Genomic DNA, 24,474 nt, shown 5'->3' with positions numbered 1-24,474 from the left:
TCCTTCCCACAACTCCACCCAGAAGGAGAAAACATAAGGGGCTCACCCCGCACCTCAGCATGGCACCTGGCCCCCAGTCAGTCTTCAGACATTTGCTAAGAGATGGGACAATTCTCAGAGAGCTTCAAGATGCTCAGAGTAAGACTGCAGGCATGCTCACTGCAGGCCAAGAGCAACAATGATGAAAGGGTACCAATGTTTTCCAATGAAAGGAACATTGGTGAGGACTGAAGGGGACAATCTGGAGAAAATAATTTATAGCACTTCTCAAACCTGAGAAGCAGGATCCTTTTCAGCCATTACAGTGAGGTGGATCTGTGTGCACGGGGCGGCAGATGGGGCCTGGCCAAGATTTACTGACGAGCCAGGAAGGCTTATGGACAGCAACAGAAGACTCCACTCTGTTTCCTTTCTGAGGAGGGGACTGCATGTCAAATGAGAATACAGACAGATGGACAGAGAGAGAGGAAGGCAGACAAAAAGAGAAAGGCAGAGAACACAAAAAGAATAGGTTTAAAAAAATTGGGGTGGGGGGAGGCAGGGTCTCATGTAGCCCAGGGTAGTCCAAGACTTACTGTATAGCCAAAGATGACAGTGAACTTCTGATCTCCCTGTCTTTACCTCCAGAGTGTCAGGATTACTGGTATGTGCCACCACGCCCACTTTTATATAGTGACAATAATAGTGCTAGACAATCACTCTACCAACTAAGTTACATCCTCAGCCCTGCAATGGTTTTTGTGGTTGTTGTTATTTTCATTTTGGGGGGGAGTTGTTTTGTTTTTTGAAACAGGGTTTCTCTGTGTAGCTTTGGAGCCTGTCCTAGCACTCACTCTGTAGACCAGGCTGGCCTTGAACTCATAGAGATCAGCCTGCCTGGGCCTCCCAAGTACTGGGATTAAAGGCAAGCACCACCACCACCTGACTGCAAAAGTTATTTTTAATGGGTATATTGCTGTGGAATAATCCTTCTGTACACTGTGAAAACGTGTTACTCTCGTTGTTAATAAAAAACTGATTGGCCGATAGCTAGGCAGAATTTTTGGGGCAGAGTCAGACCTGAAGAGCAACATGGGAAGTTCATAGGTGAGGTAATCAAGTCTCAGGGCAGCACATAGATTAACAGAAATAGGCTAACTTAAGTTGCAAGAGCTGGTTGAAGACAGGCCTAAGCTATTGGCCGAGCATTTACACTTAATAATAAGTCTCTGAGTGATTATTTGGGAGTGGCTGCCAGAACACATAGAAACTTTGCCTACAGTATATTGAAGAAAAGAACTGAGGGCTGGAGAGATGGCTCAGAGTTAAGAGTACGGACTGCTCTTCCAGAAGTCCTGAGTTCGATTCCCAGCAACCACATGGTGGTTCACAGCCATCTATAATGAGATCTGGTGCCCTCTTCTGGCATGCAAGCATACATGGAAGGAATGTTGTATACATAATAAATAAATTTTTTAAAAAAAGAAAAGAACTGAGAAAAAAGAAGTCCTTTGAATAATACGTTTTTGGAGGAAGGGGGTGAGGGAATACAGAGAACAATATTGGAATCTTTTCTTTTTGTAAGTACGAGGGATTGAACCTAGAACCTCAGGTACACAAGACAAAAGCTGCAACCACTGAGCTACAGCCTTACTGGAGCCTAACACAGTCCTACTGCTAGAATTCCTTCAAATGCGCACTCTGAACTCCTTTATAACAAAACCATTCAAATTGAAAACCACAGATGGCTTATATTTTCAACAAGATCCAGGCGCACCCCATGAACACCCTCCAGACAGGACTGTGATGGAAGCCTGTCAAACACCCTTGCTGTTGCCAGCGAAGCCCGTGACTCTGCATGGATCATGAGAGACAACAGTGAAGTGCTAGCCTGGCCCGTCACCAGCTGTTTGCTCCCTCATAAGCACTGGTCAGGGCTAATGGGAGACTTTACACTGTCAACCAAGCAATAGCTCAGAGGCATCTAACTCACTCCCAGATTTCCAAGCTTCCAGGTGTTCTCCTCACCAGCCCAGCTGGAAAACCAGCCCAGTCCAGAGGGATCAAGGAATGAAGACAGCACAGCTTGATAAGAGGGGACCAAGGGGTTGAAGGCCCCCTCCCTTGAAAGTACTCTATGAAAGCAGGGCTCTGACTGAGAGTAGTTAACCGTCCCCAGGTCCACAGACACTGTAACACACCTCTAGCCGTCTCCAGTGTTTCTCCTCTCTGCCTGGCTTAAATATAATGACAGCATCAATACCGTGGGGGAAACCAGCAAATAAAACAGAGTAGCATGGGCTGTGGGGTGGAGATGCTCAGCCAGCACCGTGCACACCCACAAAGGACCAGAGGTAGGTTCCCAGCACCCATAGAGAAAACCTGATGTGGCAACAGACACTTGTACCCCGGCGCTGGAGAGGCAGAAAATGATCCCTGCTGCTCACTGCAGTCATTTCAACAGAAGCCATGAGTTCCAAGCTAATGAGACCCTGCCTCAGAAAATAAGGTGATGGCTCCTGAGGAACAAAACCTGAGACTGACCTCCGACTCAGCGTGCAGGAATATACACAGGTGTAGATACACACATTCATGCATGCACACACACAACAGATCCTGAAAACTTGATGTATTGAAACCGAGACATGCAGATGACTTTAGCAAGGTCCAGAGACCAGCTGGCCACCGAGATTTAATCCTGTTACTGTCAACCTGTGCTTGTGTAACAGAAACTGTTCTTAAAGCAGTGATGTCTAAGGACATAAGGGCCACTATTCCAATGATGCCAAAATGGAGCAAGCTTTACAGAAGTACAAACGCCTGGGGACAATTAAGTGGCACATCCATTATGGCTTAATTGTTACCAATGACAGCTTAATATAACCTTGACTTCGCCACATGGATTCGGCAACATGCCCTTTTCCGTTCATGTTGGACATCAATATTTAATGTGAAGGTCCGCTAGAGACATATAAATTATTTCCAATTTCATCAGCACCAAACCAAAGTTCCCAGTGTATATCTGCTCTCTCCTGCTCAACTCGGAGTGCCCAGGGCTCTGCACTGAGCCAAGGCTGCCCAGCTCACAGGTTACCTCCTATTTAATGAAGCACGATTAATAAAAATTCAGAGAAACTGGGGTTATCCAAAAGGTAAAGCAGACAGCACTGACTCTTACCTCAACCTGAGTATGAATGGCGATCCTGCCTCCAGGAATCTCAGAATAAGACTGTGAGCTGTTTCCACCTGTTTTAGAATCCTCTCTAGAACTTGGATTAAAGGCATGCACCATTGGGATTAAAGGCATGCGTTTCTATGGCAAACTAGTCTAGCTACTGGGATTAAAGGTGTGTGTTACCATTACCTGGTCTGTAAGGCTGACCTATGGGGCTGTTTTACTCTCAGATCTTCAGGCAAGTTTTATTTATTAAAATACAATTGAAATGCCACTACAATTTGTGGATCAGGGGAGGGGTAGTGACTTTCTGTCTTCCCTGCAAGATACCCAGGAGGCTGTGCATTCTGTCTGTGACTAGCAAGTCTAGTTTCCCCTAAGTACTGGGGATTAAGTATTCCCTATTCCTTAATTCTGATTCATTGTCTTTTATAGGTTTATGAGGACGGTAGCTCATACATGCAGCCTCAGCACTTGGGAGATGAGGCAGGAGGATCTGGAGCTCAAGGTCATCTTTGGCTACAGATCAAGTTTGAGGTCTCAAATAAATAAACAAACAAAACAACAAAACCCAAACAGACCTGGGAAATTGACTCCTTGAGTAAAGAGTTTGTTAACGTAGTGTGAAGGTCTGAGTTCATATTCCTAGCACCCATGTAAAGCCCAGCATGGTAGCATGTTCTGGTCCTAGTTGGCAAAAGACCGTTTCAAAATGAGAATGTCCCCTGATCTCCATAAGTCCGCCATGGCATGTATGCACCTGAATTCATACACAGACATGCATACATACACCATATATACACACATACAAAGTTTTTTTTCACAAATGATCCAAATGGCCGATTTACAATAACAGGTGTTTAGCACCATATGAATCTGGGATTCGGAAGGAAAGTACGTACTGATATGAAGGGGCTGTCCTAACAACAGGGTGCCATGTTAGGTGTGGTCATCTGTCAGGATGCCACCAGCAAACTACAAACCTTATTCTCTTCACCTACAAATGAAGGCAAGCAACCCACTAGTAATACGAACAGAACAAAGTGAGCTGCTTGCTGGGAGTTCAGCGCCTCGCCTTGATCTATCTTCTAAATTCCATCTCCTCACCCCATTGGACTGTCCTTGCTGCTTCCTGGCCCCTAGCCCTTTCCTGTGCCATCACCAGTCTCTAGAATGTCCTCAGGTGCACTGTGGGTATCCAGACCACCCCACCTCCTAGGTTCTCAATGCCATCTGTTTTGAGAAGCTTTTTGGCTCTTTTAAGACAGCTCGTTCCTTTCTGCTCTAAGAGTCCATGCATGCACACACTGAAAGACACTGTCACATGCTGTCCAATGCACTAAATCAACAGACTGGCTCTCCCTGGTTAACACAGGGGCTCCGCATGCATTCTTGCTTTTAGTATGACGTTTTGCATATAAAAAATGAACAAGAAATGCCTGCTCAAGGAAGGAAGCCACAGCTGGGGTGGAGAGACTCACTTTTGCCTCTTTCTTGAGGTTTCATCAGCAACTGTCATTCATCCCCGGTCACCTCACTCCCCGAGGCAGAAAAGTTCTGTCTGCTCAGATGTGAACAGGGGTTTACCGCCACCGCTCACCTGTGAGCTGTTCCCGCTATAACTGGTCAAAGAGGCCTCGAGGTTGGGGGACACAGTCACACACATCTGCCATACTCAGATGATGCTTTGCCACTAGAGTCACAACTGTGGCCTTCCACACAGATGCTGAGAGCCTGGTGAGTGACAGGAACCAGTTTTCTCCTTCAAAAGAGGCTTCTCACCTTCTAGAAAGGGGAAATGCCAAAGCCCTCTTCCCACCTACCGCTGTGCCCTGCTGCTTCCTCAGCTGCCACCTGCCCTGGTGACAGAAGCCACCGACTCCCATCAGTGGACTTGCAGCAGTGCCTGCTCTGTGCCTCCCCAGGCTCCTCATGCTGACCCGCACAGCAGCTCCAACCAATGAGCCCTGAGGTCTAAGCACATGCTAGCACCCACTGCGCTTTCTCCTACTGGAAATATAAAGTCAGTCCACCCACAGACAGCTCTGGTGGGGCTGTCTTCCTCACAGATGCCTCTGCTTACTACTTACATCCTCGCTCTGAGATGTCTGAGTCCATTTGTCTTCAGTTTGCTTCTCAAGGTGTGTGGGGGGGCGGGGGGGGCTTATTCCGTAGGCCAGGCTAGCCTGGAACTAGGATTCTCATGCCTCAGCTTCCAAATTGCTGGGGTTACAGGCATGGATTGTTATGCCTGGCACTTCCATCACTACTATTGCGGACATCACTACATGGGGATGCAGTTCAGTTGGCAGAGTGATGGCCAGGCATACACAAAGTCAGGAGCTCAACCCCCAGCACCCATGAACTGGGTGTAGTGGCCTATGCCTGTGATCTCAGCACTGAGAAGGCAGGAGGATCAGAAGTTCAAGGTCATCTTCAACTACAAAATGAGTATAAGACCAGTGGAGGATTCTAGGATCCTGTTGTTAAGAACAGATAAGAAAGAATTGCCCATTGCTTTGAGGCAGGACCAAGGCCCTCCCCACTATATCTAGGCTGAGCAAGGTATCCTTCCAAAGAGAATGGGTTTCAAAAAGTCAGTACAAGTACTAGTGATAAACTCTGGTCTCACTGCCAGTGACCCCACAGTCTGCCCCAGCCATACAACTGTCACGCACATTCAGAGGGCCCAGTTTGCTTCTATGCTGGTTCCCTCACTGTCAGGCTGAGGTTGATGGGCTCCCATTAACTCAGGTAAGCTGTTTCACTGTGTTTTTTTTTTAAATAAACTTAGTAAAAAAAAAAAGAATCGCTGTGTGTTGGTGGTACACACCTTTAATCTCAGCACTCAGGAGGCAGAGGCAGGTGGGTCTCTGAGTTTGAGGCCAGCCTGGTCTGCATAGCAAGTTCCAGGATAGCCAGGACTACACAGAGAAACCCTGTCTCACCACTCTCCCCAAAAATAAAGAAAAAATATAAAAAGAAAATTATCAACTACTGTTATCACGCAGTTACCACTTGCTTGTGAAGCACCTACAGAACATGCGTGATGTAGACAATGCCAGGAGCCCTGCTAACACAGCAAACGGAAAGGAAGGTCTCTGGGCTTGGTGATCTTGAGGAAGTGGGGAAAGGCTGGGCAGCAATGACCTATATACTAGTTCATAATGATGTGAGGAAGCAATGAAAGCAAGAGAAAGCCTTGACGACTGAACTGGCCTGCTCTTGTCTGTCTAGGGTTGGTGGGGGCTGAGGAGGCTTTCCTGAGACAACATGTGAACTGTGCTCTAGCACAGAAATGTTTAAAAAGTACACTGAAAAAAACGAAAGCTTAAAAGAAGGGAGATAAGATAGGGTGGGGCGAGAGATACAGAACACATTATGTACGTGTATAAAATTGCCAAAGAACAAATTTAACTCATAAAAATGTTTGCGGAAAAAGAAAACAGCCAGAATTCTAAGAGCAGGAATGAAATGTCCTTCTGTGGAGCAGGCCCCCGAGGCCACCCTTAACGGTCATGCCACTATTGCACCAGGGACACCTTTCTCCCGAGGCCACCCATAACGGTCATGCCACTATTGCACCAGGGACACCTTTCTCCCGAGGCCACCCTTAACAGTCATGCCACTATTGCACCAGGGACACCTTTCTCCCGAGGCCACCCTTAACGGTCATGCCACTATTGCACCAGGGACACCTTTCTCCCGAGGCCACCCTTAACGGTCATGCCACTATTGCACCAGGGGCACCTTTCTCCCGAGGCCACCCTTAACAGTCATGCCACTATTGCACCAGGGGCACCTTTCTCCCGAGGCCACCCTTAACAGTCATGCCACTATTGCACCAGGGGCACCTTTCTCCCGAGGCCACCCATAACGGTCATGCCACTATTGCACCAGGGGCACCTTTCTCCCGAGGCCACCCATAACGGTCATGCCACTATTGCACCAGGGGCACCTTTCTCCCGAGGCCACCCTTAACGGTCATGCCACTATTGCACCAGGGACACCTTTCTCCCGAGGCCACCCTTAACAGTCATGCCACTATTGCACCAGGGACACCTTTCTCCCGAGGCCACCCTTAACGGTCATGCCACTATTGCACCAGGGACACCTTTCTCCCGAGGCCACCCTTAACGGTCATGCCACTATTGCACCAGGGGCACCTTTCTCCCGAGGCCACCCTTAACAGTCATGCCACTATTGCACCAGGGGCACCTTTCTCCCGAGGCCACCCTTAACAGTCATGCCACTATTGCACCAGGGGCACCTTTCTCCCGAGGCCACCCTTAACAGTCATGCCACTATTGCACCAGGGACACCTTTCTCCCGAGGCCACCCTTAACGGTCATGCCACTATTGCACCAGGGGCACCTTTCTCCCGAGGCCACCCTTAACAGTCATGCCACTATTGCACCAGGGGCACCTTTCTCTGCAAGTCAGTACTGCAGCATTCACAGTGCGGTGCTAGTTAGGACCACTGAGGTCTTTCCTCCTACAGCAGCTACACAGAACCTTCTGGCACTATGGAAGCTAGCCAGCAAAGAGGATGTCTCCAGATCAGCTTGAGACTGGTTTCTTTGTGCTCTACAGCCAAAGTGTGAGGTGTCTTCAGCAGAAGTCTTTCCATGAAGTTATGATGGGTAGCCAAGGGGAGACCTCTGGGGCCTCCCGAAACAGTAACTCCCAGGGAGGTATCCGTGCCCTGCACTGCAGTTTTCATTAAATGACACAAATCTGGGAGTAGTATTGCCCATCCATGCAAGGTGATTTCATTGAAATTCTTCTTTTCCTTTTTTCCCCCCTTTGGTTTCTCAAAACAGGGTTTCTCTGTAGCTTTGGAATCTGTCCTGGAACTCACTCTGTAGACCAGGCTGGCCTCAAACTCACAGAGATCCACCTGTCTCTGCCACCCAAGTACTGGTTTTAAAGGCATGCACCATCACCGCCCGGCTGAAATTCTTTTTTTTTTTTCAAAATGTGCTGTTTTGAACTTAGTTTACTAACTGTGGGCTTCAGTTATCTGAAGCCACTATCCTCACTCTTCCCATTAAATCAAAACCACAGAGCAAGGTCACAGGGAACGTGGGTGTGCAAGTTCCTCTGTGTAGGCTGTACAACCAGAGTGGTACTGCTGGGTCACTCAGCAGTTCTATCTTTAGATTCGTGAGGACCCTCCAGACTGATTTCCCAAGTAACTGCATTAGTCTACACACCCAGCAACAGAACATAAATGGTCTCCTCTGCCATACCCACACTTTTAGCTTTTGTGGTCAAAAGCCCATGGCTGGGGCGTCTCGGGCCCTAATGTAGAGCCCGCTATTGTTATTTTCCTAACCCATCATGTGGTCATATTGTCATAAATATTCATGTTTACACCCTCAGACCCAGGCTGCTCTCAGCCTTGGCCAGAGAAGCTCCCTTCTTGCAGTGAGCAGCAGTCAATGCAGAGAAGCAGAGAATAGGACACTGGGTGCTCAGCACTAAACAGGACGTCTACATCAGCACCTCAACCCCACTGCCACAACCCCCACTGAGGCACAGGGAACACTGATGAAAAGGAGGTGGGAAGATGGAAGAAGACTGCTTCTCTCTCTCCCAACAGCTCCCAGGCTGGGACTTCAGGCCTCCTTCACTATGCAGAGTTTTTGTCCGGCTTGGGCACAGGTAGGTAGTGAATGCTGTCGTCAGAAACACTATGAACTTTTATGTACGACTGCCCTGTGTGTCTGGAAAACAATGTCCTTGTGGTTGTCCTTCCTCTGACTTACACTATTTCTCACACTCTGCCCTCTGTTCCACAGTGATCCCTGAGTCTTGGGGGAGGGAGTGAAATAAATGCAGAAGGTCAGCCACATCAGGGGATGGCTATGATCCAAGAGTGTATTGGCAGCACAGATTGGACTTGATAGCTTTAATAAAACAACAAGAAACAAGAGGGCACAAAGTTAGCTGGGTGCAATGGGGTGGATCTGTGAGGTGTTGGGTGAGGTGTGTGGATATAATCACAATACATTGTATCAAATTCTCAAATAACCCATAAAATGCATAAAAAAGGAAAAATAGAGGACACTAGGTTTAAAATATACAAAAATCAAAAAAAAATTGCCAGAAGGTGGTGGTGTACGCCTTTAATCCCAGCACTCGGGAGGCAGAGACAGTGAATCTCTGTGATTTCGAGGCCAGCCTGGACTACAGAGCTAGTTCCAGGACAGGCTCCAAAGCTACAGAGAAACCCTGTCTCGAAAAACAAACAAATGAGCAAACAGACAAACAAATGTGTTGGGAGGCATGCTGTGAAATGCCTTCTTCCAGATGCGGCATGAGGTTTCCCACACTCCAGTGGGTGTCCCCACACCCATGCACACATGGGCAACACCAACTGGACTCAGTGGGCTATCAAAAACAGACATGAAATTGGAAGAGGGACATGTTGAAGGAGGCAGAGAGGGACTGAGGGGAGGAGACAGGAGGCTGATAGGAACGTGTTTCATTGTACAGATGTACGGCCTTCTCATGAACACAGGAAAATAGAAATAAAACTGCAAGAAAGGCAGCGAGCTCGGAGAGGGAGAGACACTGTTAGTTAAGATGACAGCAGACCGCTCTGCTCGCTGCCCTGGGCCTCTGCTGCAGAGAACGGCACATTCCTATTTTGCAGCCCAATTCACAATTCAGCCAATTAATCTTGAAACTGGCTTTCCCCGCACACTCGAGGTTTTGCAGGTGAGAAATCAATCTGAAAGGTTGGATGTGGAGGCGCAGGCCTAGAATGCCAGCACTTTGGAGGCTGAGGCAGGAGAATCCAGAGTTTGAGGTGGGCCAGGGAGGGCTACATAGCCAAGATTGCTGAGACAGAGAGGGCCTGACACATAGATGCAGACAGACAAGAAGGAGGAAGAGAGAAGAAAGGGGGAAAAAAAGAGGAAGGCACAGACACCCAGAGTTGAGTTTGTCCCTCAAAACCGCCAAAGAAGAGTGCTGCCAATGTCACACCGTGGTTGTAGACAGCGGTGCTGACTCCAGCTCTGTAGTTACTTTGCATCAGTGGTCCAGTGCTCTTGGGCATGACTGCATTCATTCTCAACTCAGATGTAACCCTGCCATCACCTCTGCTTTGCACATGGATAAACTGGAGCATGAAGAAGCCAACTTATCCAAGGGCATCTATTTCCCTAAGTGGCAGAAGCAGGGGCAGCCCCACTGTATTCTGGAAACTTGAAAGCCATCAACCAGGGCCTTAGCACACCCTGCTGGTGGCTGAATATAGGCAATTAATCCCACTTCTCCAGACTCTTCACTCCATTGGAAGGTTGAGTGCTTCTTCTCGCTTCCTTTCCCATGTCCTCCTTAGAAAAACACACATTCTTCTGAGCCACTGACAAGCAAGGACAAGAAGCTACTGGAGTGGGGACTCAAAGAAAAGGCAGTCGGGCAATTGTGGCTCATCTCTAGGTGGAAAACACTGACGTACAAGGCTTTTGTGGCTTCTTAGCGCTCCCAAGACGACAGGCAAGAATATCTGCAGTAAATGCCAGCATGATCCTAGCTACGTGTGGGGACCCTTGTGCATAAACAGATGGAACCTAGCCTTTTCTAGCATCCTGAGCTGGCCTGCAGGGGGTTCAAGACTCTGGACTCAGCCCTAGTAGACACAGAGCCTGAAAATGGAGACGTAATCAAAGCAGGATGAAGGCAAGCCAGAGATGAACTGGAAGGGTGACGCTTTAGAGCCAGCCCAGATGGGAGGATGTTCGGGGACAAAAACAAAAGCAACCGGCTCCCATGAGCTTCATATTTAGCTCGCTCCTTCTCAGTAATTGACCGTATTATTTATTTGGCCAGCAACTGCTCTGTGTGGCTTTCAGAATGACAGTGATGGGCTTTTAAGGTTTAGTGTGATTGCATTTGGACTTGAGCAAAAATCATCAGATGAATTTTTAAACATGAAGCAGACACCACATTGCTGTGCCCAGCAGTTGCTTAAAGTCGGGGTGAAGGCCCAGCATCCTGGAGTTCTAACATAGCAGTACTGTTTCTATCCATGCACAGGAGCTAGGGCTGAGCTTACACCCCTCCCTTCTCTGTCTCTCCTCCCCAGCACCCTCTGATACTTAGAAGAAGTCTCTCAGGTAAACTACACAGAGAGAGTGGAGTTGTCACCCCCAACAGCATCCAAAGATTAGATTCCACAAACAGAAAGAATAAAAAACAACCCGGAACCTGCTGTGGCCAAGCAGCCCTAACTTCTCAGGCTCGGTTGGCACCCTAGCCCAAGATGTTTGGCTGCCAGACCGGTCCTGAAATGGACTGGAGAAGGGCACAACAGAAAAATCTCTCACTCCTCCATCTGTCTCCATCTGCCTCTGCGTGGCCTGACTCCATGTTTCTTGCTAGAGAAACATTTAAAACTATTCATTAAGCCAGGCAGGGGAGGCGCATGAAATTAATCCCAGTACTTAAGAGGCAGAAGCAGGCAGATCTCTGTGAGTTTGAGGCCAACTTGGTCTACAAAGCAAATTCCGGACAGCTAGGACTATTACACAAAGAAACCCTGTCTTGAAAAACTGAGGTAAAAAAAACGAATAAAAATATTGCCTGATTGCTGCTTTTTTTCCCCCTTAAAGGTGTCATCTCTCAGTACACACATACAGAGATATATGTGGTTGAGTCAGACTTCTTCAGTCACAAGGGAGCATCAAGGCTAGAGAGACAAGCAGGCTTACCTTGGGAGAGGCACTGGTTGGCCAAGGCAACCTGACCAGAATGCAGGTAGAGGTTGAGGCGGGTGAAGATGCCCACCAGGGATGGAATGGTGATGAAGCAGTAGGCAACGCAGGCCTAGAGAGAAGGGGGATGCAGATGGTCAATCAATATGCCCATGTGCACCCAGCATGTGTTTCCAAGGAGACACATAACGCTTACTCATTGCTTCCCCCCAACATGCACGCACAAACACATCATCAATCCCAGGTCTGATGAGCCCTGGGAAGTTGAGGAAGGAGCAAGAGGCAAAGCAGAGAGTTTGAAAAATAGCTCTTCCCCCTCGCTGCACTTATGCATAGATAACACCTCTGTGCGGGTGATGGAGAAACTGACGGCCCAGGAGTATGGAGGTAATAAGCAGCTAAGCCGGGGAGGCTAAAAAGTCAGTTAGGGTCTGACCCCAAAGACAGAGGCAGGAGGTCAAGGGACATCATTTTATTTTTTTTAATATTTATTTATTATTTATTATGTATACAATAGTCTATCTGTGTGTATGCCGAAGGCCAGAAGAGGGCACCAGACCTTATCACAGATGGTTGTGAGCCACCATGTGGTTGCTGGGAATTGAACTCAGGACCTTTGGAAGAGCAGGCAATGCTCTTAACCACTGAGCCATCTCTCCAGCCCCAAGGGACATCATTTTAAAAGATACGGGCACTCTACTGTGATTTGGAGCGTCTACTCAAGACCAACTTTGACTTGGATATAACCCTGACCAAGGGCAAAAGTTATACTAGGTCTTCCATTTACAGGCATGAAGATATTATGTGAAAATGATGTTGCTAGAGAAAGATTTTATATTAACATGTTAGAGAAAATTCAAGGGAAGGCAGCTGGCACACAGAAATATAAACGCCTCTCTCAGCCACCTCAGAACACATGGAGATGAGTGACCCTTATCTGAGGTGTTTCTGGTTTCAGAGAGTTTTGGATTTTGGATTATTTATGTATATAATACACAGTGAGGTATGCTGAGGAGGGGACCCAAGTGAAAACACAGAATTCTATAATGTCCCCTATGGGTTTTTAGACCCAGCATTTTCAATAACCTTATACACAAAACACAGTCATATCATGGAGCTGTCCAGGTTTATCAATTTTGGAATGTTTTCAATCTAGAGATTGGAGATGTATGATTTATACAGAAATTTAGGCTTCTTGTACATTTCTTTTGAAAACAATACAGACACTGTTTAGCTCACTGATTCCTAGGGAAAAACAAATCTTGAAAATCAAACACTAAGCCATCCTTCTCATGACACACTAGCTTTCCCTGGGAACAGCCATTTAGCAGTGTGCAAACTCAAAAGCCTCTACAGCTCAGTGTCTGAAGCCCTTATCCTTAGAACACACCCGGACAAATGCAGCCGTCTTTCTGGAGTGGTTCCCCTTCATGACTTTTCTTGTTTCCATTGCCAGCCGGTTCACACTCTACATTGTGAAGAAACAAAACAGAAATGGTGATGAAATGATCATGACCCAAAGTCACATCTTCCATAGCTTAGGATGCGGGCTCCTCAGACAGCAAAGCAAACACGCAAACAGGGTCCAAGACTAACCAGCTGGCCCCTTGCGCTGCGCTGAAATACTAAGATCAACAGGCAGGTTAGGCTTGAGTAAATATCTCCAAGATAGCAGAACATAGGCACTCGCTGTGTTGGTCATATCTACCAATGAGCAGAACAAATTAACATTCTTCTGGGTTAATGAATAACCAAGGTTTGTTTACCCCATTTCTACAAGTTCCACATTCCAAGCACACGATCTCAGGGAAACTTCCAAATCTAAGACTAGACTGAGTGATGCAGCCACTCCTAACAGCAGCAACCACGGCCACGTTATCCAGCTGACACAACCACCCACTCATGTGATCCTTACAGCCCTGTGTGTGGGCACCATGACTAACCCCATTTTATAAAGCCTCTAGATTTAGGGCTTAGAATGATTTGTGCAAAATAACATACTGGGTGGGGGAGAATAAGTACAAGAAAGTGCTGTTTTTCAATAGATAGAAAGATATTAAAGAGAATAATGAAAGTTTTGGTTCCCAAACTGTACACCATGGCATCCTCAGGGTGCTGCACTCAAGGGCAGATTTTAAGAAACAGCAATTGTCAGACCCTGTGTTGGTGTGACATAGGGTGTGGCTGCACCGGATGACATCCCTTCTAGCCACACTCTGCAGTGATAAAGAGCTGGGGGTGGAGGGGACTGATGAGGAACAGAAAATAAGGGCAGTGGTCAGTGGTCTGATTCCCAGGCTGGGGCTGTGCAGTGATGGCAAGTATGCACACACCTCATCAGGAAGGGATTACAGCTACACAAGCGGCACACTTTCTATCTGTTTTGCTGGATATAGGACTAGAACCCAGAGCCTCACTATTGCTAGACCCTGGCACTGTGCTCCACACACAGTCTGTAACTATGTTATTTAGGAACTGTTTTTAAAGAATGAAATAAAAATGTTTTTCTTTTGATTTTTATACACACACACACACACACACACACACACACACACATATATATTATTTTACTTTTTCTGTTATTTTCCAAGCTGTTGGCTATTTAATAATAAGCAGAGCTGTTACTAATGCCTTTTGACTCAGGGTCAGCAAGTCTACGGAAAGCAGCAAACCTCAGGTTAGACAGGGCCTAAGGTCCCCTGCCCATCAGTGGAGTGCAGTGCAGACCACTTCAGTCTTGCCACTACCTTGCAGAAATAAGAACAAGCAAATTTCTGAGAAGCAGGGCAGGAATCTTATTCAAGAAGAAAAAAAAATCAATGAAACAAAAAGAAAGAAAATATGACAAAGAGCCTCAAAGACATAAGCACAGCTGTGGATCTGGTGAGTCTCCGGAGAGCCATGTTTGCAGCTCACAAGGAGAGCAGCAGGAGCGTGCTTGAAGAATCAGACTGCAATCTACTTGACCCCAGCCCTGGGGGTGAAGCGGGGGAGCTGTAGAGGTAGGAGGATCAGGAGTTGAAAGCCAGACTCAGCTACATAGTGGGGCCAGCCTGGACTACATGAGACCTAGTCTCAAATAACTAAAGGAACAGATTGAGCCTAGCATATTGATAAGCAATCAACACTCACTGAAAGAACCTACGACACGAATGCTTACATGGATCAGCTGCACAAGAACAGGTTCCAGGTTGCAAAACATCGACCTGGACTCAACATAAAAGCTGAGCTGCTGTTCAAAATCACGGCCGAAGGAGACCTGGAATCAAAGAGAGATGCGAAAAGGCACAGTGTTGTTATTAGTGGAAAGACAAACACGTGTGTTTAAATGTTGTGCACACCCACACACATATGTACACTCAGATACACACACATTCTCCCCCTTTCTCCCTGACTACAAAGGTCTCGTATCACTTCAGTCCAAGGAGAACTCAAAGACCCTGAGAAGCCCAGCTCTGTGACAAGAACAACAAGTCCAAGGCCACAGAATAGGAGCAGGGCAAAAATAGAATTTTTCCAGACTAGTAAGGAAAGGAAATCATGGAATTTCACTTCTCAGCTGTGGCCTTTCGCCAAACATAAATTGTCACAAGGGCTTCCCTAATACGGGCCACACCCTACTGTTTCTTGAGACCTCAGCAGCCAGAGGAAGTGTCTCCGCCTTAACCCCTTGGTGCCTCTTTCCTTGTCTTTATGAAAAGCTGGACAGCAGGAGAGAGTTCACTGCTCTGCAGATCAGTTTGCACAGAGCTTTCTGTTCCTATGGGAACTATTTTGAACTATGGTAGGTGTGAGGCTAATACCTGAGACCCAATGACATTCATACAAAGGCTGGAAAAGATACATTGTTCCTGATGAGCCGGCTGCATAAGCCAAGGACAAAGGAGAGGAACTCTCAAGTCCCCAGGTCCATTTCCTACCTGGGAACAGAGAGGCTGATTGTGAATCTCCATCAGAATTGATGGCATCCATCAATATCCTTGCTTGGACAGGCCACCGTTTTACAGTTGTTATCAGCGGACCTCAACATTTCTACTCCGGTCAGTTTGGATTCTGGTGTTTTATTAAAGTAGAGGATTCCAAGCCAGATGTGTGATGTGCACTTCTCATCCTAGCTACTGAGGCAGGGGGACTGCTTCAGTTCAGAAGTTCCAGGCCAGCCAGGGGCCACCCAGAATTAAGGCAAAGGTGACCTCGAATACCACATGGCAGGATTTTTCCATAAGAGACTGAAGCAAGCCTTCCCGCTGTAAGGTCTCCTCCCGTCAGGACATGCGCTCTCTTTACCTCCTCTCCCTCACAGATGACCCCTGCCTCATTTTGACCAACAGAACTCGACAGAATAGAGCTGAGTGTCACTGCATATCTAAGGCTTGGCTTTCCAAAGCCCTGAACTTCCACAGTGTTCCTTCATGAAAGATAGCACCATGTGAGACAGCTAGACAACAAGACATGAGTGGACAGGAAGGAGGCATCTGGAAGACGGTAGAGCTACCCAACAGCAGCTTGGGGAGGTACGCAGTATGGATACTCCATTGGGCCATTTGAGCTGGCATCCTTTGAAGAAGCCTGGATAGCCAGCCAATCCACAGATGTACAAACTAAGAAAACAAGACAATGATGGTGGCCAGAGGAAGATGCCTGTGGCCCGTGCGCATGCAAGTAACACTTAGAAACTCAGCAGGTCTTTCTCTCTCTCTCTCTCTCTCTCTCTCTCTCTCTCTCTCTCTCTCTCTCACACACACACACACACACACACACACACACAAATGGAATAAAAGAAACATGAAAGCAAGAGGCAGACTTGTTGGGAAAGGGTGCAGAGGCAGAGAGGGGGGATGAGAGAGGGTAAATGGGGTGATATGAATAAAATAAAATGTTTATTTGTATAAAACCATCAAATAAGAAATAAAAAAATAAATTAAAAACCAAAGAAAGCACTATTCTCTGCCACCACACTTGAGGTTAACTGCCAAGCAGCAGCAAATGATGGGATGGGCGTGGATGGGCGCGGGGCATTCTGCCCAGGCTCAGGTTTTGCCACCACCGGACAATCCACAGGAGGGCTGCTCCAGGACCCTGGCTCTCCATTCCTGGTCTTCATGATTGGGTCACACGGGTCTCTCAGGACCCCCAAGCTGTCCGGTCAATCATGATTGTCACCTTCACAGAGTTTAGACTCACCAGGGAAATGGCCTCTGGGCATGTTTACCAAGGATTATCTAGCTTGAATAGATTAAGATGAAAATTCCACCCTAAATTTAGGTGGTACCATTCTGTGGGCTGTGGTCCGGACTACAGAAAAAGGAGAAAGCATACCAAACACAAGGGAACCCCCCAACCCCCATTTGACTGTGGACACAAAGTGACTTGTGGCCTCAAGGTCCTATCTTGGTGACATCACCACCCCTACCCCCACCATAAAGGACTGGGCTCTCAAACTGTGAGCCCAAACAAACCCTTCCTCGCGTATGTTGCTTTTGTCAAGTATTTGAATACAGGTGTGAGAAATGTAACTAACACACAAGTTAATCCAAAGAGCTCCCACCCGAGAAGCTGTGGGAGTCCATCTTGATAGACCACAGGGTCAGAGGTAAGCCTGCTCAGGACAGAAGGCAATGGGAAGAGGGTGGGACCATGGTGACATAGATGGGAGGTCTTGGCAGCAGTGAAGACCCAAGCCCAGCCACTACCCAGGAGTTTTCATCTGCATTTTCCCTGTCCCACCCCTCCCCCTCTGACTTTTCCCACAGTCAGCTTCTCTTGGCTTGCTCTGTCCCCAAGGGAGTCTTGACAAACGTAAGAAATTTCTAATTCCATCTTATCTCAGTAAAAATGAAAAGCACTGGGGAATACAACGTGAGCCACTCTCAGTGGAGAGGGGATAAACAATGACATCATGTTTCCAAGTGCACTGAAACTTCTTTCCCACAAACTTACCATTTTTATAAATCCATTGATCAAGTGGGCCAGCATCCGCTTCTCATCCTCCAGCGTGAGAGCGCTACAATCAATAACAGTGCATAATTAACACGGAGGCAGCAAATGTAACCGCCCGCAGAGGAGAGCACCAGAGGTGGGCGGTTCAGAGCGAGGCAACTGCGTTTTCTAGACACAGAAACTCCCAACAGGCTGCCTGTCTATCTTTAGACAGAAGTGTTAACCAAAGGGAACAGAATTCAAATGTATGTCTCTTCTCCCCAAAGCCGCCTTTCCCAAGGTACGGTTATCAAAAGCACAAGGGAAGGCAACTTTCTCCTCTTTAGAATTCAGACAGCAAGCATTGACGTCAGAGTCCTGCACTTCAGAGAAAATCTGGAGTCTCTTTATTTTTAAAATTTTCTACCACACATCAAAGAACTTTCTTCTCTTTCTCTTCTTTTCTTTTTCTTTTTTTTCTCAAGACAGGGTTTTACTATGAAGCCCTGGCTGTCCTGGAACCCACTCTGTAGACCAGGCTGGCCTCAAACTCACATAAATCCACCTGCTCTGCCTCCCAATTAAAGGTTTGCGCCACCGCCGCTGCTTATCAAAAAACTTTCTAACAGACACCCACACACTTGCCATCAACAAGAGTCTACCATCAACACCTTGCGACACTTGTTCTAGCATGTGGCTGCTCTCCCCACCTTTGTCCCTCAACTTACCTTTGGATGTGTCTGAAAAGATCTCACTGATACTTTGCAGAAAATGAAACACAAATATAAATCTAAATTGCTGAGTCTAGTTTGATTACACATGCAAATAGTTCCCGTATGATAGCTCCCCAAATTTATGTTTAAAGTTTTTAAAACTTTGGGGTTGATGATTGAGTTCAGTGGTAGAATGATTGCCTAGCATTGTGTAAGGCCCTGAGGTTAATCCCCAAAATAAAGAAGAGCAAAGTTTTTGTTTGGTTTATCATAAGGGATAATAAATTTTAGTAAATATTGCACTGTTTTTTGATATACAATGTGCCCTCAGTTCTTTTCATTTTTAGTATTTGAGACAGGGTCTCACTATCTGGCCCAGGTTGGCTGCCTGCCTGAGCCTAGAGTCAGGGCTTAGAGGTGTATGGCACCTCGCTTAGTGCCCCTCAGTTCTTTGAGACGTTTCCTAGTCTCCTTCACAGCTAGGTGTGACACTGTGAAGGCAGGCGAGGTGTGACTGTCCCCAGTGCTGTCCCTCAGAGAAAGCTGGGCTGTGGACATGGCCTGTGTGGACATAAGCCACCTTCCAGCAGGAACACGAGAGCAGCACAGCTCAGGAAGGACAGGCAGCACCAGGAGGACACTGGATCCTTCGATGATGTACCTAAGGGCTATCATGCCCCGCCGCAGGTCTCCTGAGCCAAATGCTACCTTGTAAGATATAAATATCTGTATTCCTTTGTTTCTGTTTTTGCTCAATTACAGTCTATTGAGTACTTTTATTATGAAAATGTATAACTACTGTTGTTGTTAAGACCCCCACTATGCAGTCTGGTCTTGAACTTGTGATCCTCCTGCCTCTGTCTCCCAAGTGCTGGGATTACTGGTGTGTGCCACTTCACCTGACAGAAGTGTAGTAATGCTGATAACATTTGGATTTTCCTAACTACTCATGAATCTGAGGCACAGTTATAAAGGCTCTAAAATCAACAAAAAGAAAAAAGAAGAAACGCGTCCCGTGGATGATGAGATGCCAAAGCAACATTCTCAGTTCTTAAGACACTTCTCAGTGAACCAAGTTGCTGCACAAAAATTCCTTGGAGATTAAAATAACCACAAGCAACTTGTGAGATGGAAGCAGCCCCTGAGAGAAAGGTTAAGGCCTGAGGCTAGACCTACGCTGTCAACATTCTGGACACACAAGGCCACTGCAGGAAATGGAAGCTATGTCTTTTGCACATCAAATAACACGATAAGGAGGAGATAAACTAAGGGGCTGTGCTAGGGGCTGAGTGAGCAGTCATTACACCATCACTGCTCTCAGGCAGCTCTAGAAGGCCTTTGAGTTCACACGTACAAAAACAGCCCTTTCTCCCCAGCAGGAATCCTTCTGTACAAACATTTGCTATCTCACTTTTCTTTTGGTGGCTAGCCTGTGCTCCTTGCTCTGTAAGACTGGAGTGTTCTTTTCAATAGGAGTATGGAATGTGTGTGTGTGTGTGTGTGTGTGTGTGCGCGCGCGCGCGCGCGTGCAAAATCTAGAGATTCATATCAAGTGTCTTTGTTAATTGCTCGTCACCTATTTTGAGTCAGTGTCTCACTGAATCTGGAGCTTATCAATTCTGATAGATAGACTGGCTGGAGCTCAGCCTGTCTCTGTGTTCCCACCATTGAGGTTACAGATGTGCCCAGCAGCATCTGACTTTTACATGGGTGCCAGGGATTCAAACTCAGGTCCTCTTGTTTGCACAAGAGGCACATTATAAGCCAAACCATCTCTGCAGCCTCTTAAGCAGGTATCTTTTCATTTTACTCATTTGTTCTTTTTAAATGCACATGTGTGTGAGACTGCATGAGTTCATGTGCATCATGCGCACGCAGGAGCCTGCAGAGGTAAGAGGATGTCAGATCCCCTGGAAATTATAGACAATTGTGAGCCAACATGTATAGGTCCTGGGAATCAAACCCAAGCCGTCCGCAAGAGTAATAAGCACCCTTATTCACTTTTCTCTCTCTCCAGACCCAGGTTTTGAGAATCTAGACCAGATCAAGCCGCTTGCAGCAGCAGCTTACAGACATCGCTCCCCAATGCACCCCAGTCATGCTGCATCTCAGCTTTAACGGTGTCTTACTTCACAGAGTCATGCATGGTCTTGCAAATGTGCAATAGGGCATTCAGGATGACGGGGTCCTTGGTTGGCTCCTGATGGTGCCTAGGAGACATAAAGAGACATGAAAGAGTGGGTTTGGCTTTCGGCAGCTGTATGAGAACCCCAAATGCTCTGTTCGGTACGGCACACAGGCAGTGAGCACTGAGATGCACTGCTCTGGTTTTCCTCCCAGCTCTTCCGTAAGTCACAAGGTGCTCTCTTACACATTTGACTGCTCCTAGTTGCGAAATCACCGTAAGTCGCTGCCTGTGCCAGGCAAAGGGAAAGCCTGTCTTTTTACTACATTTAACACTCGCTGCTGCCTACAACCTGCATGGAAGTTAAGTGCCAAGCAAAACATGACAGGACTAACACCCAAAACAAATCTTCATGTAAAGTAGGTATGTCTGCTCCATATATACTAAAGATAAAGCAGTCAATATTAAGAAAGGAAAAATACATTTGTCATTATAGTATGTACTTGTGTGGACGGGTACATAAGAAGTATGGAGGTCAGAGGACAATTCTAGAGTCAGCTCTCTGTCCACTTTACATGGGTTCTGGGGATTGAACTCAGGTTATCAGGCTTGCACAGAGTGCCTTACCCCATGAGCAATCTCACCAGTCAGGAATTAATCTTCTAGAAAGATGAGAGCCAGCAAAATGGCTCAGTGCGTAAGGGTACTCACCACTAAGCCTGACGGCCCACATGGTAGAAGGAGAAAACTTATTTGTTTCCTCTGACGGCCACACCTGCACTGCAACACATGCACACACACATACATGCATGCACATGCATGAACATGCACACACACTCATGCACGAACACACACACATACACACACATACACACATGCATGCACATGCATGAACACGCACACACACTCAACACACACCTATGCGCACACACACACACATGCACGAACACACACACACGTACACACATGCATGCACATGCATGAACATGCACACACACCTATACACACACACACACAGAGAAATGAACTCAAAAACCTTTTTAAAAAGATAACAATACATAGAATTTGATATTACTCTGAAATATTCTGTATATTGTTTGATACTCAATTTTCTAAACCCAACCGTATTCATGTACTTAGTATTTAGAGCAATTTTCATTTTAAAAGTATAGCCTCAGCAATCCTCCTGAATAGCTGGAACTGTAGTCACAGCCCACATGTGTAAGCATATATGATAGGCTCTCAACAAGTAAGTATGTCTAAGGGTAGTCGCGTATAATGTTCTCCACTATTTGACAGGCATTTTGTGTAGGTCTGTGTTGAGAGATAATGTTCTATCTTGAACACTTAGCATCTTAGAATCTAAACAAACAAACAAAAAGACTAAATTTAAAGTGCTGGGAAGATGGCTCGGCAGGAAAGTACTTGCTGCATAAGCATGAAGACTGGAGTCCCCATCCCTAGTACTACAGGAAAATTTATGCTTGCCTGTACGTCATTACAGGGAGCGCCACTGGCAGGCAGTTTAAGAATCTGGACTTAAGAAAATGACAGGGACTAAAATGAGCCACGAAGCCGTGTGCTGTAAACCCAGCACTGGAGAGGCTTTCTTGGCACCAGCCCCTTGTGCACACGCCTGCTTTCACTCTGTAAATGCTGCTCTGCAGGCTCCACGCATCTCCTTCAAAACGAATCTGATGGCACCCAGCTGCAATTCCAGTACTCAGAATGTTATCGCAAGTTCAAGGCTTCCCTGGGCTACACAGCAAGGTAGCCATGGTTATGTAGGACTCTCGTAGATGCAAAAATACCAAACAAACACCAATCTTAATACAAAGAAAGACTCCTTCCAAAACCATGTTGAAGGCATGGAACTGGTGGCCAGTATCCTGTCAACATCTGGCAGTTTGATTTGAATTTGGTCTTTTTTTTAAAAACATTTACTCATGGGGGAGGGGCAGGGTATGCTCCACGCATGCACATGGAGTTGGGCCTTCACGTGGGCTCTGGAGACAGAACTCAGATCATCAAGCTTGGCGGCTTCATCCACTAAGACAGTCTCTCCAGACCCCCATTTGGCTTTCTTAAGCATTAATTACTAACTTTTATCATGATGTCTTATATTTTAAAAAATTATCGTGGTGCCAGAAAGATGTCTCAGCAGCTAAAAGCACTTACATGTTCAATTCCCAGTTCCATAGGAGCTGATGCCCCTCTGCTGACCCCCATGGGCTCCTGCATACCCATGGTACATATAACATACACTCAGGCACACACACAAGCACACACAAATATATAAAATTTTAAAGATTTATGTTCTGTTATGTTATGTGCATCACCACAGACACACTTCTCAAACTGCTAGGAGTCACGGCTGCCGGTCACGCCATCTTGTACTCACTTGATAAAGGCTTCCATGATGCACTTGCAAACCTCCACCCGCACACTCTCTTTTTGGAACATGTCCAGAAATGGTAGAAACTTTTCCTAAGGATAAAGAAAGCACTTGACACAAATAACTGAAAATAATTTGTGGGTAATTTGGTAGGGGCGGGGGAGGTTCAAATAAGCAGAAGGAATGTTTGGGGATCCCCTAAAGGGCCTGGCTTGGAATTCTTCTTTTTTGTTTTTTTTTAAATGATTACAGACTGAACACCCTTAATCTAAAATCTGAAACCTAAGATGTTCCTAAATCTGTACTTTTTAGTGTCAATGCGATGCCCCAAGTTGAACATTTTATACCATGATATTCTGCTTGTGCTTGTTGTGTTGTTTGACAGTGTGGGCACAGAACATGTCAGGCAAGAGCGGTATCCCTGGGCTGCATCTTCAGTCCCTTGTACAGAATTATTAAGATATTACATGAAACTCCGTCTTTGTGCAAAGATACACATAAAACGTAAGCAAATTCTGCTTAAGAAATCTTATTCTATATATGTGTGAATAACCCTAAATCCAAGAACAAAACATCATGTATGAAGCATCTGGACAAGGGGTTCTCAATCAGCACCAGGTGGGGTGTGCACCCCTCTGATGAGGAAGAAATCAGACAGAAACAAGAGTCTTCACTCAGTCTGCAAGTACTGTATTTCTAAATGGTGTTTAAGCCGTATCAAACAATTCTTGTTAAGATGACAGGAACTAAGTGCTTTCCTGGCCTGGGTGCCATGAAACCATGACAGCAACAGAGGACACCGTCTCCACAGGTCACTGAGAAACGCTACTTACCACTGAGAAGAGCACGGAGAAATCGTGGAAGTGGGCTATGACTTTCTTAATTATTGACTGAAGCTGTAAAGCAGAACAAAAGAACACATCTTGTTTAATAAAACCTGTACGTTTTTAAAAAGGCAGCCCTCCTTCATAGCTCCCCACCACAACCACTACAGAGTTAGCCTGGATTGCTCAAGAAGGAAAACCAGATCAGGTTAGATCCTGCCTCAGTCGGGGCTCTTCTTACTCTACCTCCTCCTTTAGAGTCCTGGGGACTACGCCCTGGCCTCAGCCTCTTCCGCAGGGCAGTATCCATGAGGATTAGGTAGGACTGCTCATGTGCTCAGGAAAGAGCCTGTTCTGCAATGCTGACTGACCTTTCAAAATAAAAGGTAGTATATATGCCTTGAGCATAGTACGTTGCCAGGAGTAACTGGGAATTTCTAGTCCTTTTGCCTCTACCTCCCCAGTGCTGAGAGTACAGGTGCGTGCCACTCTGTCTGTTTTATGTGGTGCTGGGAAATCTTGGTTTCCCGTATGGTACAACTGGGAGAGAGTGGAATGTTAGAAAGGTGGGGGCCCTGGTGAGAAGTCCTTAGGTGACTGGGTGTGCCTACCTGG

At 46.5% G+C, this 24,474-nt stretch overlaps 1 protein-coding gene across 1 annotated transcript in view; it reads right to left on the bottom strand.

The window, feature by feature from the left end:
* Vps35l (VPS35 endosomal protein sorting factor like) overlaps positions 1-24,474 on the bottom strand; it is a 107,119-nt gene that overhangs the window by 28,579 nt on the left and 54,066 nt on the right. Inside the window, exons 20-26 of the mRNA XM_075972016.1 lie at positions 23,869-23,931; positions 23,042-23,127; positions 20,645-20,725; positions 17,824-17,887; positions 15,044-15,142; positions 13,274-13,351; positions 11,881-11,995 (exon numbers count right to left, since the gene is read on the bottom strand). Of these exons, the coding sequence (XP_075828131.1) occupies positions 11,881-11,995; positions 13,274-13,351; positions 15,044-15,142; positions 17,824-17,887; positions 20,645-20,725; positions 23,042-23,127; positions 23,869-23,931 (586 nt within the window). The remainder of the gene's footprint in view (positions 1-11,880; positions 11,996-13,273; positions 13,352-15,043; positions 15,143-17,823; positions 17,888-20,644; positions 20,726-23,041; positions 23,128-23,868; positions 23,932-24,474) is intronic.

This window comes from Microtus pennsylvanicus, chromosome 5 (assembly GCF_037038515.1).
Source record: "Microtus pennsylvanicus isolate mMicPen1 chromosome 5, mMicPen1.hap1, whole genome shotgun sequence".
NCBI lineage: Eukaryota > Metazoa > Chordata > Mammalia > Rodentia > Cricetidae > Microtus > Microtus pennsylvanicus.
This window is presented reverse-complemented; position numbering and strand designations above follow the sequence as displayed.